The sequence below is a fragment of the Microcebus murinus genome, chromosome 11 (assembly GCF_040939455.1).
Source record: "Microcebus murinus isolate Inina chromosome 11, M.murinus_Inina_mat1.0, whole genome shotgun sequence".
In the NCBI taxonomy this organism is placed as follows: Eukaryota; Metazoa; Chordata; class Mammalia; order Primates; family Cheirogaleidae; genus Microcebus; species Microcebus murinus.
The window spans coordinates 14909770-14930443 of record NC_134114.1 but is presented as its reverse complement, the minus strand read 5'-3'; the positions used below and the strand labels follow the sequence as shown (position 1 = coordinate 14930443).

Genomic DNA, 20674 nt, shown 5'->3' with positions numbered 1-20674 from the left:
CTCCTTGAACTCTAAGAAGAATTGAATCATAGATCAACTTGGCTAAACAGTGTTTCCAGTATCCTTGTATCTGTAATGGTTATGTAGTTTCAGAAGAGGAATATAATAGGGTGATTTAAAGAATAATAGAAGTGATTAATGAGAAACAATTAAAAAGTCCTAAATATATAGAGCTAGCTGGAAAACAATTGATGGGAAAGATGATAACTATCTACAGTAATATGAAGTGGATTCATATCGAAGAGGGAAAAGTATTATTTTACAAGTTAGAAAGAGCAATGATATGTGAAAGTAATTACTGGGAGTAATAGGATGAAATTAAGAAACTAAAATTTAAAATGAAAATCAGCATTAACTCATTGACAGTGAGCTGTTAAATTAGGATATTGAGCAGTAGCTAAAGAAAAGTAAGAGAAACCCAATTGCCTGAGGAAGTTAAAATTATGCCAGAATAAGCACTTCTAGCAGGGGCCCATGGAAATGAAAGATTTTGCCCAAATGACATTTCAGTTTCTTAGCTCTATTGAGTGTGTGAATTAAAGAAGTTACAAAGATACTCAGAGTTCTGTTAGTTAGAATTAGTGAACTTATCAATTCATTTTTAATGGTATAGATTTGGAAAGCTAATGCATAAGTGCATCTTTTAAGGACATTATATTACACTAAAATTTTTGTTTATTCATAAACATGAAACATTTTATTACACTACTTTTTTGCTGATTAGATATCCAGCAGGATAGCTTAGTGCTTAAGGGCACAACCTATAGAGTCCCACCGCTTGAGTTTAAATCCCAAATGTGTCACTTACAGGCTGTTGTCTGTAAGAAGTTTCTTAACTTTTCTGTGCCTCAGCTTCCTTGTTTGTAAATAGGGAACAATTATACCTCACAGAGATATTGCGATGATTGAATGAGTTAATATATGTTAATTATTTAGCATACATGTGGGTGTTAACTATTCATATTTCATAAATAATATGAAATTTTTCATTTTTCAAATCGAAACCACATAACACTTTTCCTGTACTCTAAGCATAGCTATATATGAGATGAAAAGATCTGTTAATCATCTTCTATGTACAAGTAGTTATTCCAAATACATGAAACATGGAAATTAATTAGATAATATTCTTCCTCTTAGGGAAAACTGAGTAGACATGAAATATCATTCTAATATAAGATGTCAAGTGCTAATGGTATAGGTTTGCTTAAATTTTTATGAAGTCAAAGATAAAAAAGAATCAATGTTTCAAAGACAGGGAGCAGTCAGGGAAGTCTTACAATGGGATTATTTTTAAACATGTCTGGATAATGTAGAATAATAACTACCAGATGTTCAAGAAAATAAATGTGAGGCAAGAGTTTTATATCCAGCCACATTCTTTCAAGTATGGATATCATAGGCAAATAATTCAAATCATAAAGATATGCTAATTATCTTAATTTTGTCCTTATGTATTGTTTACATGTATCAATGTATCACACTATACCCCCAAAATATGTGTAATTTATTATTTACCAATTAAAAATAAATAAAACTGAAAATATCCTGAGCAGATAGAATAACCAACCTAAATAAAAGTTATGACCCTTAATAGTTATCAATTTAAAATTCTGTATTTAGATTCAACCAATAATTATATTCTGCAGCAAAAAAATTGAGGGATATTGTCTTGTGAAAAAACATTATCTCACCAAGAAATACTTGTGGGTAATAAAAAAGGTGACAAGCAGGAGTACTGACTGTAATTAATATCAGGACCAGTATGGTAGAGTAGAATGTGAATAATATATGCCTTAAAAAAATATAGAAACAATACCTCTTTTAAAAATAAATAAGATTATAAGTGAAAAAATTCATTGAATTAATTGATTGTTATAGTAGTAATAGCCAGGATTCAAAGAATATAGGTCAGAGTTAATAAATCAAATATTAGAACTATAAACAGATTTAGGAATACAAAGGTAAAATTTAAAAAATAATGCTACTAATATGTAAGGGAAATGGGTGAATATAGAAATAGTATTTTATTTTAAGTGCTGCTTACTGCATGGTACTAATACTTACTGTTAAGGGAAATACATATTAAGCATACTACATTAATTTATAAGAATGAAAGTAGTCACTAGAACAAAAATATAAGCCTTTCTAAGTAACAAAATATCAGGAGAATTTTATACACCAAAACTAGAGACACATAAAACAAACAAAAGAATAAAATTATAATAAAAAGTAACATAAATAAGAAAGTAAGACCTGATTTCAATGCCCACTGTGATGGAATTCAAACTGAAATCATAAAAAAATAGCACTTTACAATCTTAAAGAGATCAATTCAGTGTGAGTATATAATATGTATTAATATAAATATCTGTGCCACGCTTTACACAGCAACTACACTCAGAAAACAGAAATCATAATATATACAGTGGCTTTATCTAGAAACAGATAGAAAACAATTACATTTCAGGAATTTTAGTCCATGCAGATGAAGTGTTTTAGAAATGTGAAGAGTTAAGTAACTAATAGGAAAGTTGATGTAAATCAATATCTGCATTCTAAAGATATATATTTCTTATTTCAGTGTCCATGGAATATTTAATACAGTTAAATACTATTATTAGTCTTCAAGAATTTCTCAATAAAGCCCTAAGAGACAAAATAATACAGATAAAAGCGTTTCATCCAAATATAATGAACTAAAAATTAGTGAAAAATAAGAAAATAAAATATTTTCTCAGCCTGAGAATTTAAAAACTACAACAACCACCGTTTCTTTCAAGAATTCTAAAAGAAAAAAAATGCACAACAAATTGCACAATTTCTAGAGAAAAATTATAATGGAAAACAACATATATGGAAATTATGGGATTCAAATTAAATACTTTTGATAGTATATGTATAATTCTAAATATATCAAGGACATAAGATAAAGAGCAAAATTAGATATTAATAAATTAAATATATAACTACAAAAGGAAGAAAAAGGCAGGAAAAGAATTAATAAACAAAGATGGTTAGGAAACAAATGTATATTAAATTTTAAGAACCTGATTTTGGGGGAGGAAAACAGTATAACAAATAAACCTTAACAAATCATATTAAGAAACATGGAAAAATAACACAAAATAATCAGCTAGAAAAATTATATCCTGATATTTTCTTAATGTTACACAAATAAATTTATGTGAAGGATGTTTGGGGGAAGGCTGCTAAAAGCAAATTCAAAGAAAAAAATATACAAACTGATTTCCATATAAGAAATTGAGAAACTTGGGAATGAACTACCTCCCTAAAGATACAAGACATAGTGATTCACTAAGGAATTCTATCAAATCTGACAGAACAATTGCAATATATTTAAATCTTTCAGCTCTCTAAAAAGAAAGAAAATTTCCACTGTATTTTTATATAAAGCAAATAAGTCTATATTAGTTTCCTAGAAATGTAACAAATTGTCACAAACTGAGTAGCTTAAAACAACAAAAATGTGCTATCTCACATTTCTGGAAGCTGGATGTCTGAAATCAAGGTAGTTGGCTGGACTTCTTCAGTGAACTCTAGAGGAGCAGGGAGCATTGTTTGTACCTTCTTCCAGCTTCTGAAGGCTCCAGTCCTTGGCTACCTCATGGCCACATCACTCCTATCTCTGCCTCTGTGGTCATATTACCTCATCCCTTTTACTCTGCCAAATATCCCTCTGCCTCACTTATAAAGACTTTTGTCCTTGGATTTAATACCCAACTGGATAATCCTGGACAAACTCCTCCTCCCATCTTTTACCATCTAAGTTAACTGCCTCTTTAGCTATATACATATATTTGGGACATCACTATCATCCTACTATTGTCTGCCTTCTGGTTCCTCAAAGTTCATGTCCATTCCATCATTCCTAAAAGTCTTCCTAAAACCCCTTCCCAAATCAATTCTAAGTGCAAAACTTTATCTAAATATTATCAATTCAGGAGTTGTAAATCTCATCATCTAAATCACCTTAATCAGGTATGGGTGAATCTCTGAGTATCTTTCATACTAGGACAAAATATTTTTCATCTGTGGACTGTGAAACTAGAAAACAAGTTATCCTCTTCCAAAATACATTGCTAGGAGAGGCCCAGGATAACGGTTAGAGACATTGATATTCCAACAGGGCAAAAACTGAAGGGATAAAGGTATCCTTTTGGTACCAGTCCAAAGGAAGTTCAAAATTAAGCAGGGAAAATCCCATTAGGTATCTTCTTTTCAGTTTTATTTTATTTTTAATTGACAAATAATAATTGTATATATTTATAAGATACAAAGTGATATTTCAATACATGTATACATATCCATTACCTCAAATATTTATCATTTCTTTGTGGTGAAAACATTTAAAATCTTCTCTTTTGGTTATTTCAAAATACACAATATAGTATTATTAACCATAGTCATCTTGCTATGCCATAAAACACATAAAACACCAGAACTTATTCCTGTTATGTAACTGTATCTTTGTGCACATTGAATAACATCTCAACTTCCCCCATCCACTCCCCTACTCCAAGCCTATGGGGACCACCATTCTACTTTCTACTTCTATGAGTTCAACTTTTTAGATTTCACGTATGAGTATGATCATAGAATATTTGTGTCTCTGTGTCTGCCTTGTTTCATTTAACATAATGTCCTCTATATTTATGGATGTTGTAGCAAATAACAGAACTTTCTGGGGTTTTTTTAGACTTAATAGTATTCCATTGTGTATATGTAATATATTTCTTCTATCCATTCATACATTGATGGACACTTAGGTTGTTTCCATATCTTGGCTATTGTGAATAATGCTGTATCAGACATGAGAGTGCAGACATCTCTTGAGCATATTGATTCCAATGCCTTTATGCCTATACCCATAGGGGGATTGCTGGATCATATGATAATTCTATGTTTAGTTTTCTGAAGAAGCTGCACATGTTTTACAAAATGGCTATACTAATTTATAATACCAGCATCAGGGTATATGTGGTTTTTTTCCTCCACATTTTAGCAGGCATTTACTACCTTTTATCTTTTTGATAATAGCTACTCTAACAGATGTGAAGTGATATATCATTATGGTTTTAATTTGTATTTCTCTTTGATTAAAGATGTTGAGCCTTTTATTATATATTGTAGCCATTTGTATGTCTTTTATTTTTTTTTTTGAGAAATGTCTACTTCATACCTTTGCCCATTTTTTAAATAGGCTTATGCGTTTTCTTGTTATTAAGTTGTTTGAGTATCTTATATATTTTGGATATTAACCCCTTATCTGATGTATGATTTGCAAATATTTTCTCCCAGTCTAAGGGTTGTCGCCTCACTTTATTAATTGTTTCCTTTCCTATACAAAAGCTTTTTTTAGTTTGGTGTAATCCCATTTGTCTACTTTTGCTTTTGTTGCCTAATGTAATCTCATTTGTCTATTTTTGCTTTTGTTGCCTAATGTAATCTCATTTGTCTACTTTTGCTTTTGTTGCCTGTGGTTTTGGGATTATATCCAAGAATTCTCTGCCTAGAGCAATGTTATGGAGCTTTCCCCTCTGGTAGTAACTTTATAGTTTCAGGTCTTACATTTAAATCTTTAATCCATTTTGAGTAGATTCTTCCAGGGCTCCATACTTTGCTCTCCTAGCCCATAGTTTTGCTCACCATTGCCTCTGCCCTGGGAATAAATTACCTAAAATCTTTTATGTTTCCCTTGAAAGAAATCTTTATCAACAATAGACACAAAGCTGAGATTTCTGAATACCAAACCAGGAGTCTAATTCTGCAAGTGGTTGAATTACAAGGCAAATTTAATGCCCAACTTTGCGGAGGTGTCTTCTTTCCCAGGAAAGCCAGAGCAGCCACAGAAGCTTGAAAAGGCAAAGAACAGATTCTTCTTAAACTCCTCAGAGAGAGTATAACCCTATCAAATTTATGACTTTTTGTTTTCAGAACCTCATGAGAATCAATTTCTGTTGTTTTAACTCAGCCTGTTTGTAGTAACTTGTTATGGCAGCCCTAGAACCTAATACAATAAAATTAACACAAACACTTAAGCCAATACAAATATGAAGCAATCTCATTTATCAGTACCCACAGAAGCAGTTTAAACACCATTTCAGTAGAAAAAAACCCACCACAAGTGGGATTATTTCAGGAATACTTGAATGGTTCAGTGTTAGAAAAATATAAATGCTATAAACGTTCCTTTTATACATGTTGTACAATTTTATATCAACAATTTCATATTCTTAAATCTAATTTATTTTTTTAAGGATGTGAGTTGCCTATACATATCCATATTATATTTTCTAATACTTTTTTCTTCCTTAATAAGAGGGCTTAATTATCAATGACAATCATCATAATCATGAATGTTGGAATGTGAATGTACCATAGTTAGCATTGCCAGGTAAAATACAGGACACCTACTAAATTTTAATTTTGGATAAACAACAAATGAATTTTTGTACAGCTATGTTTCATGTGATTATTGAAACATACTATATTTAAAAATTCCATACTTAATCCTAAATTCAAATTTAATTGGGAAGCCATAGTTTAATTAATTAGATTTGGCAACATTGACTTAATACTTGTTAAATATGAACATCAATAATGGGGGATTTATTTTTATATTTATTTATTTATTCTTCCTTTTATTTCATCATATTATGGGGGTACAAATATTGATAGGGTTACAAATATTGCCCCTGCCTCCCTCCCTCTCCCCGATGTGCCAGAGATTCAAGGGTGTCCAATCCCCCGGTGGTGCGCACCACACACAAAATGGGGGATTTATTTTTAAACTCACAGAGACAAGACTACAAGTGAGTTTGGTCCAGAGAAGTAGACCCAAGGCAAATTCTATAAAAATGTGAAAAGAATCTGATACTGAGACTTCCAGTAGAACACCTTTGCCTAATGCTTACTTATTTCTCACATTGAACACCAAACTGATAATCCAGAGTTGCAGTTTTCCAAAAAGAGAAATTTGTCTTAGTTCTGAAATTTTGTGAAATGAGATAGATTATATTCAGATAATCAGCCCTTTTCAAATAATTTGGTGAGATAAAATCTCTAGAGTAAATCATAATGAAGAAATTGTCAAGAACTGAGCCTACTTTTCCCCTAAGTCTTAGAGCAGCTCTAAAAGGAGAGCTCTTTCCCTTATTCTTTCTGTAGCTTGGGTGTTAGTTACTTATTTAATCGGAATGATTATTAACAAAATTCAGCCAGAAACAACTGAAAACACAAACCATTGACAGTATAATGTAGAGGTGGAAAAAAACTTTTGCTGATGAGCAATCATTGGTTCCCCATCTTCCTTTATTATGTTCACATTATCCCTCATGTTTATGGAGTTATGATTTTGTTTTATTATGTTTTAAGGCAGGAAACATTTTGTGTTTTATAAACTTTCAGCCACCTATTTCATGCTATTGCTTTGTATGATAACTCAATACCATGGATTAATTTTCATTTTTAAGTTTGTTCTCCAGTTTCTTATAAAAATTAGGGATTAGTTATACACAGTTCATTGTTTTGGATATACTGTTTTTGATAGACTATATATAGGTTAAAAAATATGCTGGTCACTAAGGAAAGTGAAACACCAAAGAAATAGCTTTCCAGTAGCAAAAGATTGCTAGAAAATTCTGGAAGACCTATTTAGAAGGCATGGGTGATGTACACTTCAACAGCTTTGCCAGAGTTACAGTAGTAAAAAATTAATAATTATAATCCTAATATCCTCTTTATGTACTATTGTGGTTATAATAATAAACAAGGGATAACATAATTTAAATTTTATACATAATCATGACATATCCAAGAATAAGTAAATGGGGATAATTTCCTCCCAGTTGTTCTATACTTTCAAGTCATCCCCAGCAGCTTCTCTTCGTAAATGAGGTTGTTAAAATATTGCCATTTACATTAATTCATTTGTTTCTAAATTTCTGTCCCAACCTAAAATAATTCTCTCATTCTTTCATGGCTCCACATGGGTCCCCTTCCATCCATCTGCCAGTTCTGGCAAACAAGTCTCTCAAAATGATTATCCCTGCCCTGAGGTAGTTAAATATATATTGGACGATCATCAACATGAAACCATGTATCCACATAAACAGCCTGCACCTTAGCAGTAGGTAGGTTAGTGTTAAGACAAATGACATTTAACTTGCCAAGGGACTTTCTATAAAATGGAACAAGAGATATCTGTCATATTGGATGCACAGCTTGAAATAAATAAATGGAGATGAATGTTTTAACATCCAATGTTATTATGAGAAAGGAGTGTTAACCATCCATAGTAAAGTAAATAAATCTTGATATTTTAATTCTAATGTCTTAAATATTCATATGTAATGAAAAGAACTTTAGGCATGGTAACGCCTACCATATGCAACAGGTTAACTCCAAAAATTATAAACACTGATCTTAAGCAAATGATAAACACACCAAGGCTCTAGTTTTTCATGAGCAATATACTTGATTCTAACTCCTAATGCCAAGAGGGGCATCTCCATCCACCCAATTCCTTATAGATTGCAAGGCAAATGTGTACCATTTCTAGGACAGTTTATTTACATTTAGATGGAGTTTATTGATAAATGAATTAAAGATAGCCACTTATTAATGTAAAGAAGAAAAGAGTCAAGAAAAGAAAAAAAAAGTTTAATCTGTGGATCCAACTAGGAATATACAACTCCTCAAATAAGATGGGTGTTAATTATTTCGTCAATTTATTCCTAGAGTAGGGTCCCTTGGAAGAAATTAAATCCCTATTGATAAGTCACAAACTGAAGAGTTCATAACCCTTCTATAAAAATATATAAATCCAAATTTCATAACATTTTTATCATATGTTATTGCTTATGTATTGTATATATGGTCAACTTTTGTTTTTAAGATCTAAAAAATTTTTATTTTCTTTTATAAAAACTGGTAAAATATCATAGTGACTTAGCCTCATCCATGTCCCTGTGATCTTAGTTTTCTAGGTTTTATGGTCTTAATAACTGGTTTAGAAATGAAATGGTATTTTGCCTTCTGTGTAAACTCCAATTCCTGGGAAGGCCAATTTTCCAATGCAATTTAGAAGAGATAACAAAAGCAATTTTCAGCAGGACTGATCATTCCATTTACAAGATCATATTAAGGACACTGTAGTTAGTTTCTCCTTGGATGCTATGAACTGAATGTGTTTCCCCCACCTAATTTCATATATTAAAGCCCAATCCCTAGTGTCATGTTATTTGAAGGTTAGGTTTTGGGAGATAATTACATCATGAGGGTGGTGCCCACACAAATGAGATTTGTGCCTTTATGAGAGGAGACGCAAGAGAGATGGTTTTCTCTGCTATGTTGAAAATACAGTATAAAAGAGGTTATCTGAAAACAAGGAAGAGGGCCCCTACCAGACAGTGGTTCTGCAGGTACATCGATCTTGGGTGTCTAAGTCTTGTTGTGAAAAATGAATCCTTGCTGTTTAAGCCACTCATACTGTGATGTTTCCTTGTAGCAGCCTGAATTGACTAAGGCATTGACACTAGGGTAAGAAAATGATATGAGCCCCTTTATAAGGAATGTCCATTCTCTGATCCTGCTAAGAAAGAAAGTTTCTAGGTTGAATCAGGCTAGTGAAAAATCAGTGGCAGAAATAGGAATAAAAAAAAAAAATCTCTATTCTGTTTTTTCTCACAGACATTTGTCATAGAGACCAGCATCAATGGATACTTCATCAGGTTCAAAATGAAAGGCTGGCCTCTGGATCACATGGACTAACTTCATCACAGGAACTTTTAGCTTGTGAAACTAAATCTGGTTTCATTTCTCACTCACAGACCCTCTTATGTGCATTATTCTAAATATTTTACAAATATTTGGTTCCTATCCAAAAAGGCAATTTCTCTTGGAAATATTGCCTAAAGGCTCTTATATACCCCTATACATGAGTTTGTATGCTTTTCATCAATGTCCATAATTCCCAATGCATCTTATTGCACTAAATACAAAGTGCTATAAAATGTCTGTTTACTATTTTATATCCTATAGTAGACCAAATATTCTCTGGATCAAGACAAAGACTAACCTTGATCATTTTTATAAGCTAAGTCAAATTCATGATGCCTGATATATATTAACAGGGTACATGGAAATATCAGTTTGACAATCAAAAATAAGAAACAAACTAAAAGATTGCAAGGAACTATTAATAAAGACTCAAAACTAAAAATAAAATAGTATAAACAAGCAAATTATAAGAAGGCTATATTTAAAACAAACAAAGTTGATTCAAACATCAAAACACAGTAAAGGAAATGAAAAACAAAACAAATAAATGAAATAATACCACCAGCAAAACAGACAAATTAGCAAATACAATCAAAATAACAAAAGTGAACTTCAAAATTTTGTATAAAATCTATTTTTTAATTCAAAAAAGCATTGACTTGAAAAACTAAAAATGTATCATATTTTAAAATAAGATATCAAGTTTAAGACAAGCAATATAAAAATAAATTGATGATGTATTTAAAATTAATGATTTGAGATAAATTGTTTAAATGTAAAAACATACTACTTTATTTTTAAAATTGTTAGAAATTAGTAGCAGATATTTTTAAGATTAATAATATAAGTTGATGAAGAGATAGAAAGAAGTTACTACAGGAAACCTAATAATAAGACCCCCAAAGCAATATTTATTTGGCTGTGAGTCATATCTTTTTGTACCTAGTTATCACCATATTTAGGGCTGTGTAAAATCACTGTCAATTCAGGCATAAGTTTCTGTGACTTCTACTTCAGATGTTATTATTTTGGCAAACTTTATAGTTTGTTTTAAAACAAAGCTAGCATAACTTTATCACAGTTGTTTTTTTCAAAAATGAGAAAAAAATAATGCTTGTTTGAAAAGTAATAAAGTCATACTATTGAAAATCTTGTCTCTCCCCCACAGCCACTGAACTATGAGAAAAAGAAGTCATATACCCTCAACATAGAAGGAGCAAATACACATCTTGACTTTCGCTTTTCTCACTTGGGTCCTTTTAAAGATGCTACTATGCTGAAGATCATTGTTGGGGATGTAGATGAACCACCACTATTTTCCATGCCTTCCTATGTCATGGAAGTCTATGAAAATGCCAAGATCGGGACCATCGTTGGTACAGTTTTGGCACAAGATCCTGACAGTGCTAATAGCTTAGTAAGGTATGGTATGTTTCGATCTTTTAGATGTACAAAGATTTTTATTGCCTCTCACATTAAGTTAACATAAATAAAATAATACTTGAATATTTTATTTCCATGTTTTTTCCTATTAATATAATTAAATTAAAATATTAGGTGATTCTTTAACTGAGTAGCTTAGTAAATGGGTTTCTGTCAAATAAAAATATATTTAGCTATCTTCATAGATGTATTATTGACCACACAGATTAATTTTTCCACTTGACTTAATGAAAGTGAACATAATTAACAGAGAAAATTGTTGTAGAAATAGTTAATCACATACTAAATCATAAAGAGAACTCTTTGTTTCTGTAGTGATGGCAAGTATAGATAGTATAGTTATAGTACAAAAAGGATTTGGGAATTATACTCATCTCTAAAAAAGTCTAATTCCTCTAACTAGTTGTGGCTTTGGAAAATAATCTATCCTTTTATGTAAAAGAGGTAAAATAATGTCTATCTCTCAGAGTTATTGTGAGGGTACATGAGGCAATGTACATAAAGCACCAAGCAAAGAGGCCAGCACCTGGTAATCACTTAATAAATACTAACTTGTCCAAGGCAGTATAAAGTGCTGACTTAGAGATTGGACTCTGTTTTTTTGTTTGTCTATTTGTTTGATTTTTAAATCTTATTTATTTATTTATTTTAGCATATTATGGGAGTACAAGTGTTAAAGTTACGTATATTGCCCATGTCCCCTCCCTCCTCAAGTAAGAACTTCAAGCGTGTCCATCCCCCAAACGTTGCACCTTACTCATTGTGTTTGTATAAACCCATCCCCTCCTCCCCCCTCCCACCCTCCTGACATCTGATAAATGTTACTCCTATATGTCCACTTAGGTGTTGATCCATTAATACCAATTTGCTGGTGAATACATGTGGTTCTTGTTTTTCCATTCTTGAGATACTTTACTTAGTAGAATGGGTTCCAGCTCTATCTAGGAATATACAAGAGGTGCTATATCACCATTGTTTCTTAAAGCTGAGCAGTACTCCATGGTATACATATACCACATTTTATTAATCCACTCATGAAATGATGGGCACTTTGGTTGTTTCCACAGCTTTGCAATTGTGAATTGTGGTGTTATAAACATTTGAGTGCAGGTGTCTTTTTCACAAAGTGACTTTTGATCTTTTGGGTAGATGCCCAGTAGTGGAATTGCTGGATCAAATGGTAGATCCGCTTGTATTGCTTTGAGGTATCTCCATATTGTTTTCCACAGAGGTTGAACTAGTTTGCAGTCCCACAGAAGTGTAGGAGTATTCCTATCTCTCCGTATCCATGCCAGCATTTATTGTTTGGGGACTGTTTGATAAAGGCCATTCTCACTGGAGTTAATTTATATCTCACTGTAGTTTTGATTTGCATTTCCCTGATGATTAGAGATGTTGAGCATTTTTTCATATATTTGTTGGCCATTCTTCTGTCTTCTTTTGAAAAGTTTCTGTTCATGTCCTTTGCCCATTTTTTGATAGGGTTGTTTAATTGGACTCTGAATACAGGAAAGCCAGTGTTGGAATTCTAGTATCTCTATCCACTAGCTGAGCGATCTTATACTGTCATTCACACCTGAAGAATCTCAAATTTCTAATATATAAAGAAGGAATAAAGCTATGTAAATATGTTAATAGAATTAAATTAGATTGAAACATAGGACTTAGCACAGTGCCAAGGACATGATAAGTACTCACCAAATAATATTTTTATTATTTTAGTATGTCATGAAGTAGAGGTCATTAAAGCTTTCTTGCGTAATCAAAAACTTTTTTTGTCTAATTTATGACAAAATCAAAAAGACTGAATAAATGTGTCAAATGCCTTAGTTAGCCTATATTTATATCTTTGGAAATCCTAAGACCCTAGAAAGTTTGAAATCTTTAAAAAACTTTTTTGCTTTTTTAAGTAAAGTCCTTAGTTTTCATCCATTTTAATGAAAGATTGACCTAATGACTTCTCAAAGACCCCACCTCCAAATACCATCACATTGGGGATTAGGCTTCAACATGAATTTTGGGAATATACAAGCATTTAGTCCACAGCATGTGGAGTGAGGTTGGCACCTAGAGGAAGAAGTCAGAGACGGTACTAAATATTCTGTAATTCACAGAACAGCTCCCAGCAGAAAGAATTGTCTAGCCCCAAGAGTCAACAGTGCTGAGGTTGAGAAAATGTGATATAGAGTAAGAGACAAACCAAGTGATAGATTGGTAAAACTGGAGTATTAATTGTACTCATGGAAAGACATTTTGAAAAGATATTTTTGGGAAATATGTATCCATTTGTGTAATTCATAGAGATGTAGTCATGCGAATGCTTCAATGTATACATTTAATCAATAAAAACATATGTCTATAGACAATTAATTGCCTGTGATATTATTATTAATTGCCTCAGTAATTGCCTTTTATTATTAGAAGTATTTGAGTATATGCTCACTATTATACATGTATTCTACCAGTTGTTGGATGCAAATATGATTTGTACATTGTCTCCAAATTCTAATGTAGAGAAGCATAAATCTATTAGCATATGCATTATTCTCTCTGCTTTGTTTTGGTTAGACAACTAAAATGATTCCTGCTAAAGCTGCCTTAAAATAATTAGACTCCATAGCTGCTGTTTGGGGCATAATTTACATAATATTTATTCTTGATTTTAATAAAAATGTGTCATTCACATAGGCCTCTAGGTGCAAACAGTGAATAAAAAACAGAAAACATTAACATACACAAAAGCAATTCTTATACTTCCACCTTTCTCAGGGACCAAATGTTTGTACTAATTAAGGAAAAGCACATTGAAAAGATGTACTTTGCCATGTGTCCCAAAATGCAATTAACTCCAAGTTTGTAGAATTGGTAATGAAAGGGAGTTTGAATTTTACAGGCATTTGTCAACAGCTTCCTGACTTCAGTCTTTTGTATTTCAATCTTCTAAACTACTAGTAAAACTCTTCAGATTTCTTAGAATATGCCATGTCTAGGTTTTGTCTTTTTCAACTGTAAACAAGATGTGCAATTTGCAGCAATATAATCATCACCTTTAAAAAAAGTGCCTGGATGTTTACCAGCAGTGAAAAAATCTTTGATTTAAACAGGCTACAATTACTAGCTGGCATACTACAAATGGAATTCAGGAATTTCACAGATAAGCTACTGAGAGATGAGCAATCCTACATTGAACATAAGAAGCTAGAGAGCTTTTGGAAATGTAACCTTATATTATGTGACTATTAAAAATAGTGACTGGTCATTCATTGCTTGCTATCTGTTAGACAGGGACTTTATATATTTTTCCATAAACCTCTTAGCAACACTGAAACAGTCTGTATAACGTTGGTGCCTGGGTTCCTATCTGTGAATTCACTTCATGCATTGGAAAAGGGGGATGAGAAAGACAGTCAAGTCTCTTTTTAACTTAGCAACATCTCAGGAATAAAATTGTTTTTAATTTTGTAGTTTCTTGATAGTGTAAAGTCGAAGATATACTGTACTCGATTTATTATAAGAAAAAAGTTTATTGAAGTTCCCCAATCACATTTCTCATATGAAGAAGAGTTTTAGCAGCTAAGTGTACATGAACAAGTATGTACCCTCATCTTTCTTTTTTTTTCCATTCTGATTTATAAGCTGAATTTTTATATGCATTTACTTATTGAATGTTTTCTTTGTATAATAACTTTAGGGTAATAAAAAATATTAAATAGTTTGCATAATTTTTCTAATGCTCATGAGAACACTATTTAGAAAACAACCGATAGCCCATTTGTATGCTAACATAAGAAATAAATAAAGCTGTAATCATATTTGGAAATATTGGCCAGTTTAAAAGAAACCTTTCTAACATACCTTTGAAAAAATGGTTGAAGAGTATTAGAAGTGTTTACTGAGCCTATTCTGATATTTATTGTAGCGTTAGTAGACAAATGCTTCCAGTATGTCTCCTGCATCCTTACTGGTATGTTTTCTTTGTTCTGTACTTCTAAGGTTTTCACATAATTCAGGACAAGAGTGGATTTAGGAATACCACATTAATTTTGAATGTTATCACAACAAGAAAATAAGGGATATTTCACAATAATGATGTCATTTCACAAAGTAGAAGAGGGGGAGTGAAAAAATGATTGAGAGAATTTGAATGCAGGATACAAACTTTTGAAAAGAAAAATGAGCAATAACCAGCAAATATGTTTAAAAATATTTTGATGTTGAAGATAATTTCTGATATTTTTAACATAGTATCTTTAACATGAAATGAAAAATTCCAAAAAAGGTTCCCTAGCATTTCTAGAATTCAGGATCGATGGAGTTGCTGCTGATATCTAGTTACTTAGAGGCATAGATAACATAGCAAAATATTATAATTGATTGTACAGATTTTTTACTTCTTTTGTTTAACCGGATAGAAGTTTTGGTTGACTAAGTTAAGTTTTCCAAAATATCCATGTGCTAGATGTGTTGCCCAATTTTATTAAACACTACCATGAAACCTGCTTTATCATGTGAGAAATATTTTGTTTTATTTTTTGAGAAAGTTTATTTTCTCAATGCTTGACTTGTGCAATAAATCGCATCCCCAAAGATAACAAAGAAAACCTTAAAATTTTGATGAACCTGAGCTATACTTCAGGTGTGTGATTTTTGTTAAGCTAAAGATGAGGCCAAACTGCTGTTATATCCCACAAGGTAAGTATTGAATAAACTTTATCGCAGCCCTTTATAATATTCAATAAAACTCACAAAACTGCTATTTGAGGGAGGAAATCTTAAAGAAATTGGATTTACCACTCACCTACTATACCTAGAAGTGTCTAAAATGTAACAACAGAAAGAGTTCTGTACTTTGAATCAATTGATATTTCTCCAAATAAATCTACATAAAAATATTTTCCATTATATGTTTTAAATTAATTTCTATGGTGAGGTGGGCAGAGTATAATGAAAATAATAAATGCCTCTGAGGACTGAAATTTTGTTATCGGAATGAAAAATAACTTTTCCAATGTACTTTAATATGACAAATAATTATCATGGGTTTATCCCTACGTAACCAAAGGTAAATTGAATGTCAAATGATGACCCGAATAGTTTGTTTAAAGTACGTTCTGTTGAAGAAAATATTTGAATAAAAGTAATAATTATTGAGATAGGCATTTTACTGTGGTCATAACTTATCTGCCTATTTGCTGGTCCATGAAGTACTAATTTGAATAATGAGTTTTCATCTTATTTGAATATTTTTGTCATTGCTTTAAAAGATGTTTACTATAACTATGAAATTGTGCATATACTGAAGGACAGAACAGAGAACAGTTGTAGGATTAAAAAATTGTAACCCATATTTATAACTTATAATGGCAACTCTGCAAGAAAATCACCTGTGCTGAGTGAGGTTTAAATGTTTCCATTTATGAAATTAGTTAAGGTTTGCATAGGGGACTTATCCAATTAAACAACTGTTAAGGACTACTGAACAATTCTGATCTGGCACTAACTTAATAACACTTCCTTTAGTGGATAGCTCCAGGGATTACCAGTACCTCATAAGGGACATTTTATTGATCATCAGTCATACAACTTCTGCAGTGGCATTTTGTATAGATATGATTTTGATGCTTATTTGACATATGACATAATGAATATATAGTAATGATATGTCACAATCATAGTATTAGAGTAGCCCTTGAATCTCTCTTAATATTTCCTCCCTCATATTAACCTTTTTGGCCACATGTGTCTGTAAATTGGTCCACAGTGTTAATGAGATATACTACATAGTAGCTTTTTTCTTTTCTTAGATTGATCCTGAAGTCAAAATATGAGCTTTAACGATTGGTAATTGTCTTGCATCTTAAAATTGTTTCCAGAACTATGAATTCTGTGAAGTACTGTGGGAAATGTAAATTTATTTCTTTTCAATGTTTAGATATTTCTCAATGAAAGAGAAAATGAGTCAACTGTACACCATAGAAAAAAATATTTCCTGAATGATCTAATTTTATGCAGAATATTAGAAATCCTTATGAAGGATGGTATTAAAAATCCGTAAATATCTAGATGTGAAAACACATAGTAGTCTAGATAGGTGAGACATGATGATTCATGGCATGATTATTTCTACTAAGATATTTACAAAAGAAGTGAAAGACGACTATAGAATGCCTTTTTAATTTTGTATTAAATACTAAAAGATTCTCCATTATATTTGTGGACTGGTTGGTTTATTTATTCACTTATGAGGCCAAGTAATTCATCTTTGTAATTATTGGTATTAAAAAATAGAACTTTAGTCTCGTATACTTTGCAAATGAAAATTGCTTTATATACATTGAACAGGAAGTTAAGAATTAATTTTCTGACAAAGATTTTTAAGAAACAGGCTATAGTTCATGTTATTTGTATGGAGATCTCTTGTGCATTCATTAGTGATCCTTATTCAGATGCCAGTGTGTTTATAGCACAGTGCTAGAAAGAAACAACCAGTACTTATTATTTATGAAGTTTACATAAAAACACAGCCAAGGATCCCAAAAAGGAAAGAGAAAAAAAAACCTTCCTAAGAAACATTAAAACAAGTAATAGTTATTGTCTACTAAGACTTAGAGTTTAAATCTCAACTAGATAATACTTTCATTATTTACTTCAGTTAATCCTCACAATAAAATTGTGATGTAGCTGCTACCTCCATTTTGCTTATGAAAACAGCTCAGAGAGATTGTAAATTTCTTAATGTCACAGAGCTAATCAGTGGTAGAGCTCTGATTAACAGGTATACTTGGTTTCAAACCTGTGCTGGTTCTCTTATGCTAAATATAATTTTCATATATATACTGGGTCTATTTTAGAAACAAATATCCCTACAACTGATCTTTACATTCTAAAAAACACGGTCAGGTATCTGCAACTTACTGTACACACAGAGAAAGAATGCAGATGTCTCTCAGTGTCCTCAAAGAGGTTTATACATACAAGGTATCTGAAAATTGGAAAATTTTAACCCTCCCCTACACTCATTTCTTTTTGCATTTTCATGCATTTTCAAAAAGTCCATGCTCTCAAAATTCAGCTATTGTTGTCAATTTTTTCCAATCTATGCATTACCATTTTCAAAATTGTAAGAGTTGAACATTTCCTACCACAACCCTATACACATTCTATATACCAAGAGAATAACTTTATTCTCTCATTGGCTTAACTAGGTGTTAATGGCTTAGTCAATTTCATTTCTCACCTGAGAATGTTTTATTTTAAAGGAAGGTCTTACTACTCAACTATGACATGGTGTAAAGGGTGGCAATATTGACAGTAACATTGATGTGTGAATGAAGGTGGAAACTTTAGTTTTTTCCTATGACATGAAGCTTTTCTTCTTTGTAGTTAGTAGCCAATAATAGAAAGCAGTAGTCAAAGATCTCATGTCTCTTTTTCTCTTTCTTTCTTTTCATATGAAATGATCAACTTCACACCTTCTGGATAATCTCTAATTATCCAGCTATTCATCTTTCAAGACTGAGCAAATGCTGTGCCTTCCTGAAGGCTTCTATGTTTTATGATTTTACAATCTGATCACTGGAACATATCGTACTAATTTGCAATTTGTTTCTTCCATTCTTTTTTTTTCCTTTAATTTTCAAAATATTGCAGGGATACAAATATTTTTGGTTATATGGATCACATTTATAATGCTTGAGTTATGGTCATGTGCCTGTCACCCAGATAGTGTTCATTGTACCCACTAGGTAGGTTTTCGGTCATCTCCTCCTTGCCCCTTCCTCCTGCTTGATTTCCACTGAGTTATACTTTCCTCTTTGCACATGCATGCTCATTGGGTAGTTCTAATTTAATAGTAAGTACATGTGGTGTTTGTTTAAATATTATTTAGATATTTCACTTAGAACAATGGCCTCTAGTTCCATCCACATTGTTGCAAAGGCATTAAATCATCCTTTTTCTTGGCTGAGTGATATTCCATGGTATCCATATACCACATTTTGTTCATCTACTCATGAATTGATGGGTAGATGGGTTCATTCCACATCTTTTCAGTTGTGAATTGTGCTTCAATAAACATTTGAGTGCAGGTATCTTTTTGATAAAATGACTTTTTTTCCTTTGGATAAATACTCAGTAGTGGGATTGCTGGATCAAATGGTAGGTTGACTTGTAGTCTGTTGAGGAATCTTCATATAGTCTTCCATAGAGGTTGTACTAATCTGTAGTCCTACCGACAGTGTGTAAGCATTTCTTTCTCACTGCATCCACACTAGCATCTATTGTTTTGGACTTTTTAATAAAAGACATTCTGACTGGAATAAGATTATATCGCACTGTGATTTTGACTTTCATTTCCTTGATGATCAGTGACAGTGAGCATTTCTTCATATGTTTGCTGGCCATTTGTGTGCCTTCTTTTGAAAGCCTCTATTCATGTCTTTTGCCCACTTTTTAGTGGAGTTGTTTGATTATTTCTCGCTGATTTGCTTGAGTTCTTTGTAGATTCTGGTTATTACCATGTTTCCCTGAAAATAAGACCTACCCATAAAATAAGCCCTAGCAGGATTTCTAAACATTTGTGCAATATAAGCCCTATCCCAAAAATAAGACCTAGTGATGGGCGTGGCTATGCAGCATATCTGCACAACCCATGCATTTTGTCGTGGAGCAATGAAGAAGACGAGCGGGTTACATGGATAAGAGCTGCTCATTTAATGAGAGCTCTTTTGCTTGACATGAGAGATTGGGGCCAATGGTTCTAAAGAAAATAGAGTTGCAAGAAATTCAGGATGGAATTTGGGGTTTGGAGAGTTATGATGATGTTCCAGAAGAAGACAACTTAACTATATTTGAATAAATGTAGATTGTTGTACTGTATTTTTTAAAAATAACACATTCCCTGAAAATAAGCCCTAGGGTATCTTCTTGAGGAAATAAATATAAGACTCTGTCATATTTTTGGGGAAACACAGTAGTCCTTTATCAGATATATAGCTTGGGAATATTTTCTCCCATTGTGTAGGTTGTTTGTTTGCTCTGTTAATTATTTTTTTGACTGTGAAGAAGCTTTTTAATTTAATCAATTGTCATTTATTTATTTTTGTTGTTGCTGTCATTGCCATAGGGGCCTTCTTCATAAATTCTTTGCCTAGGCTGATATCTAGAAGTGATTTTCCAACATTTTCTTCTATAATTCTTATGATCTCATACCTTACATTTAATTCCTTTATCCATCTTGAATTAATTTTTGTAAGTGGTGAGAGATACATATTCTTTTTTCATACTTTTGTATGTGTCTATCTAATTTTCCCAGTTCTATTTATTGAGCAGGGATTCTTTTCTCCAGTGTATATTGTTGTCTGCTTTGTCAAATATCAGTTGGCTGTATGTGGATGGATTTATATCTGAGATCTCTGTTCTGTTCCAT

General features: G+C 32.0%; 1 protein-coding gene across 3 annotated transcripts in view; it reads left to right on the top strand.

Annotated features, from left to right (window-relative positions):
* CDH18 (cadherin 18) overlaps positions 1 to 20674 on the top strand; it is an 854315-nt gene that overhangs the window by 764193 nt on the left and 69448 nt on the right. For all 3 annotated transcript variants that reach the window (XM_076007946.1, XM_076007945.1, XM_012738455.3), the window contains one exon: positions 10973 to 11226. In XM_076007946.1, coding sequence (XP_075864061.1) covers positions 10973 to 11226 — 254 coding nt within the window. The remainder of the gene's footprint in view (positions 1 to 10972; positions 11227 to 20674) is intronic.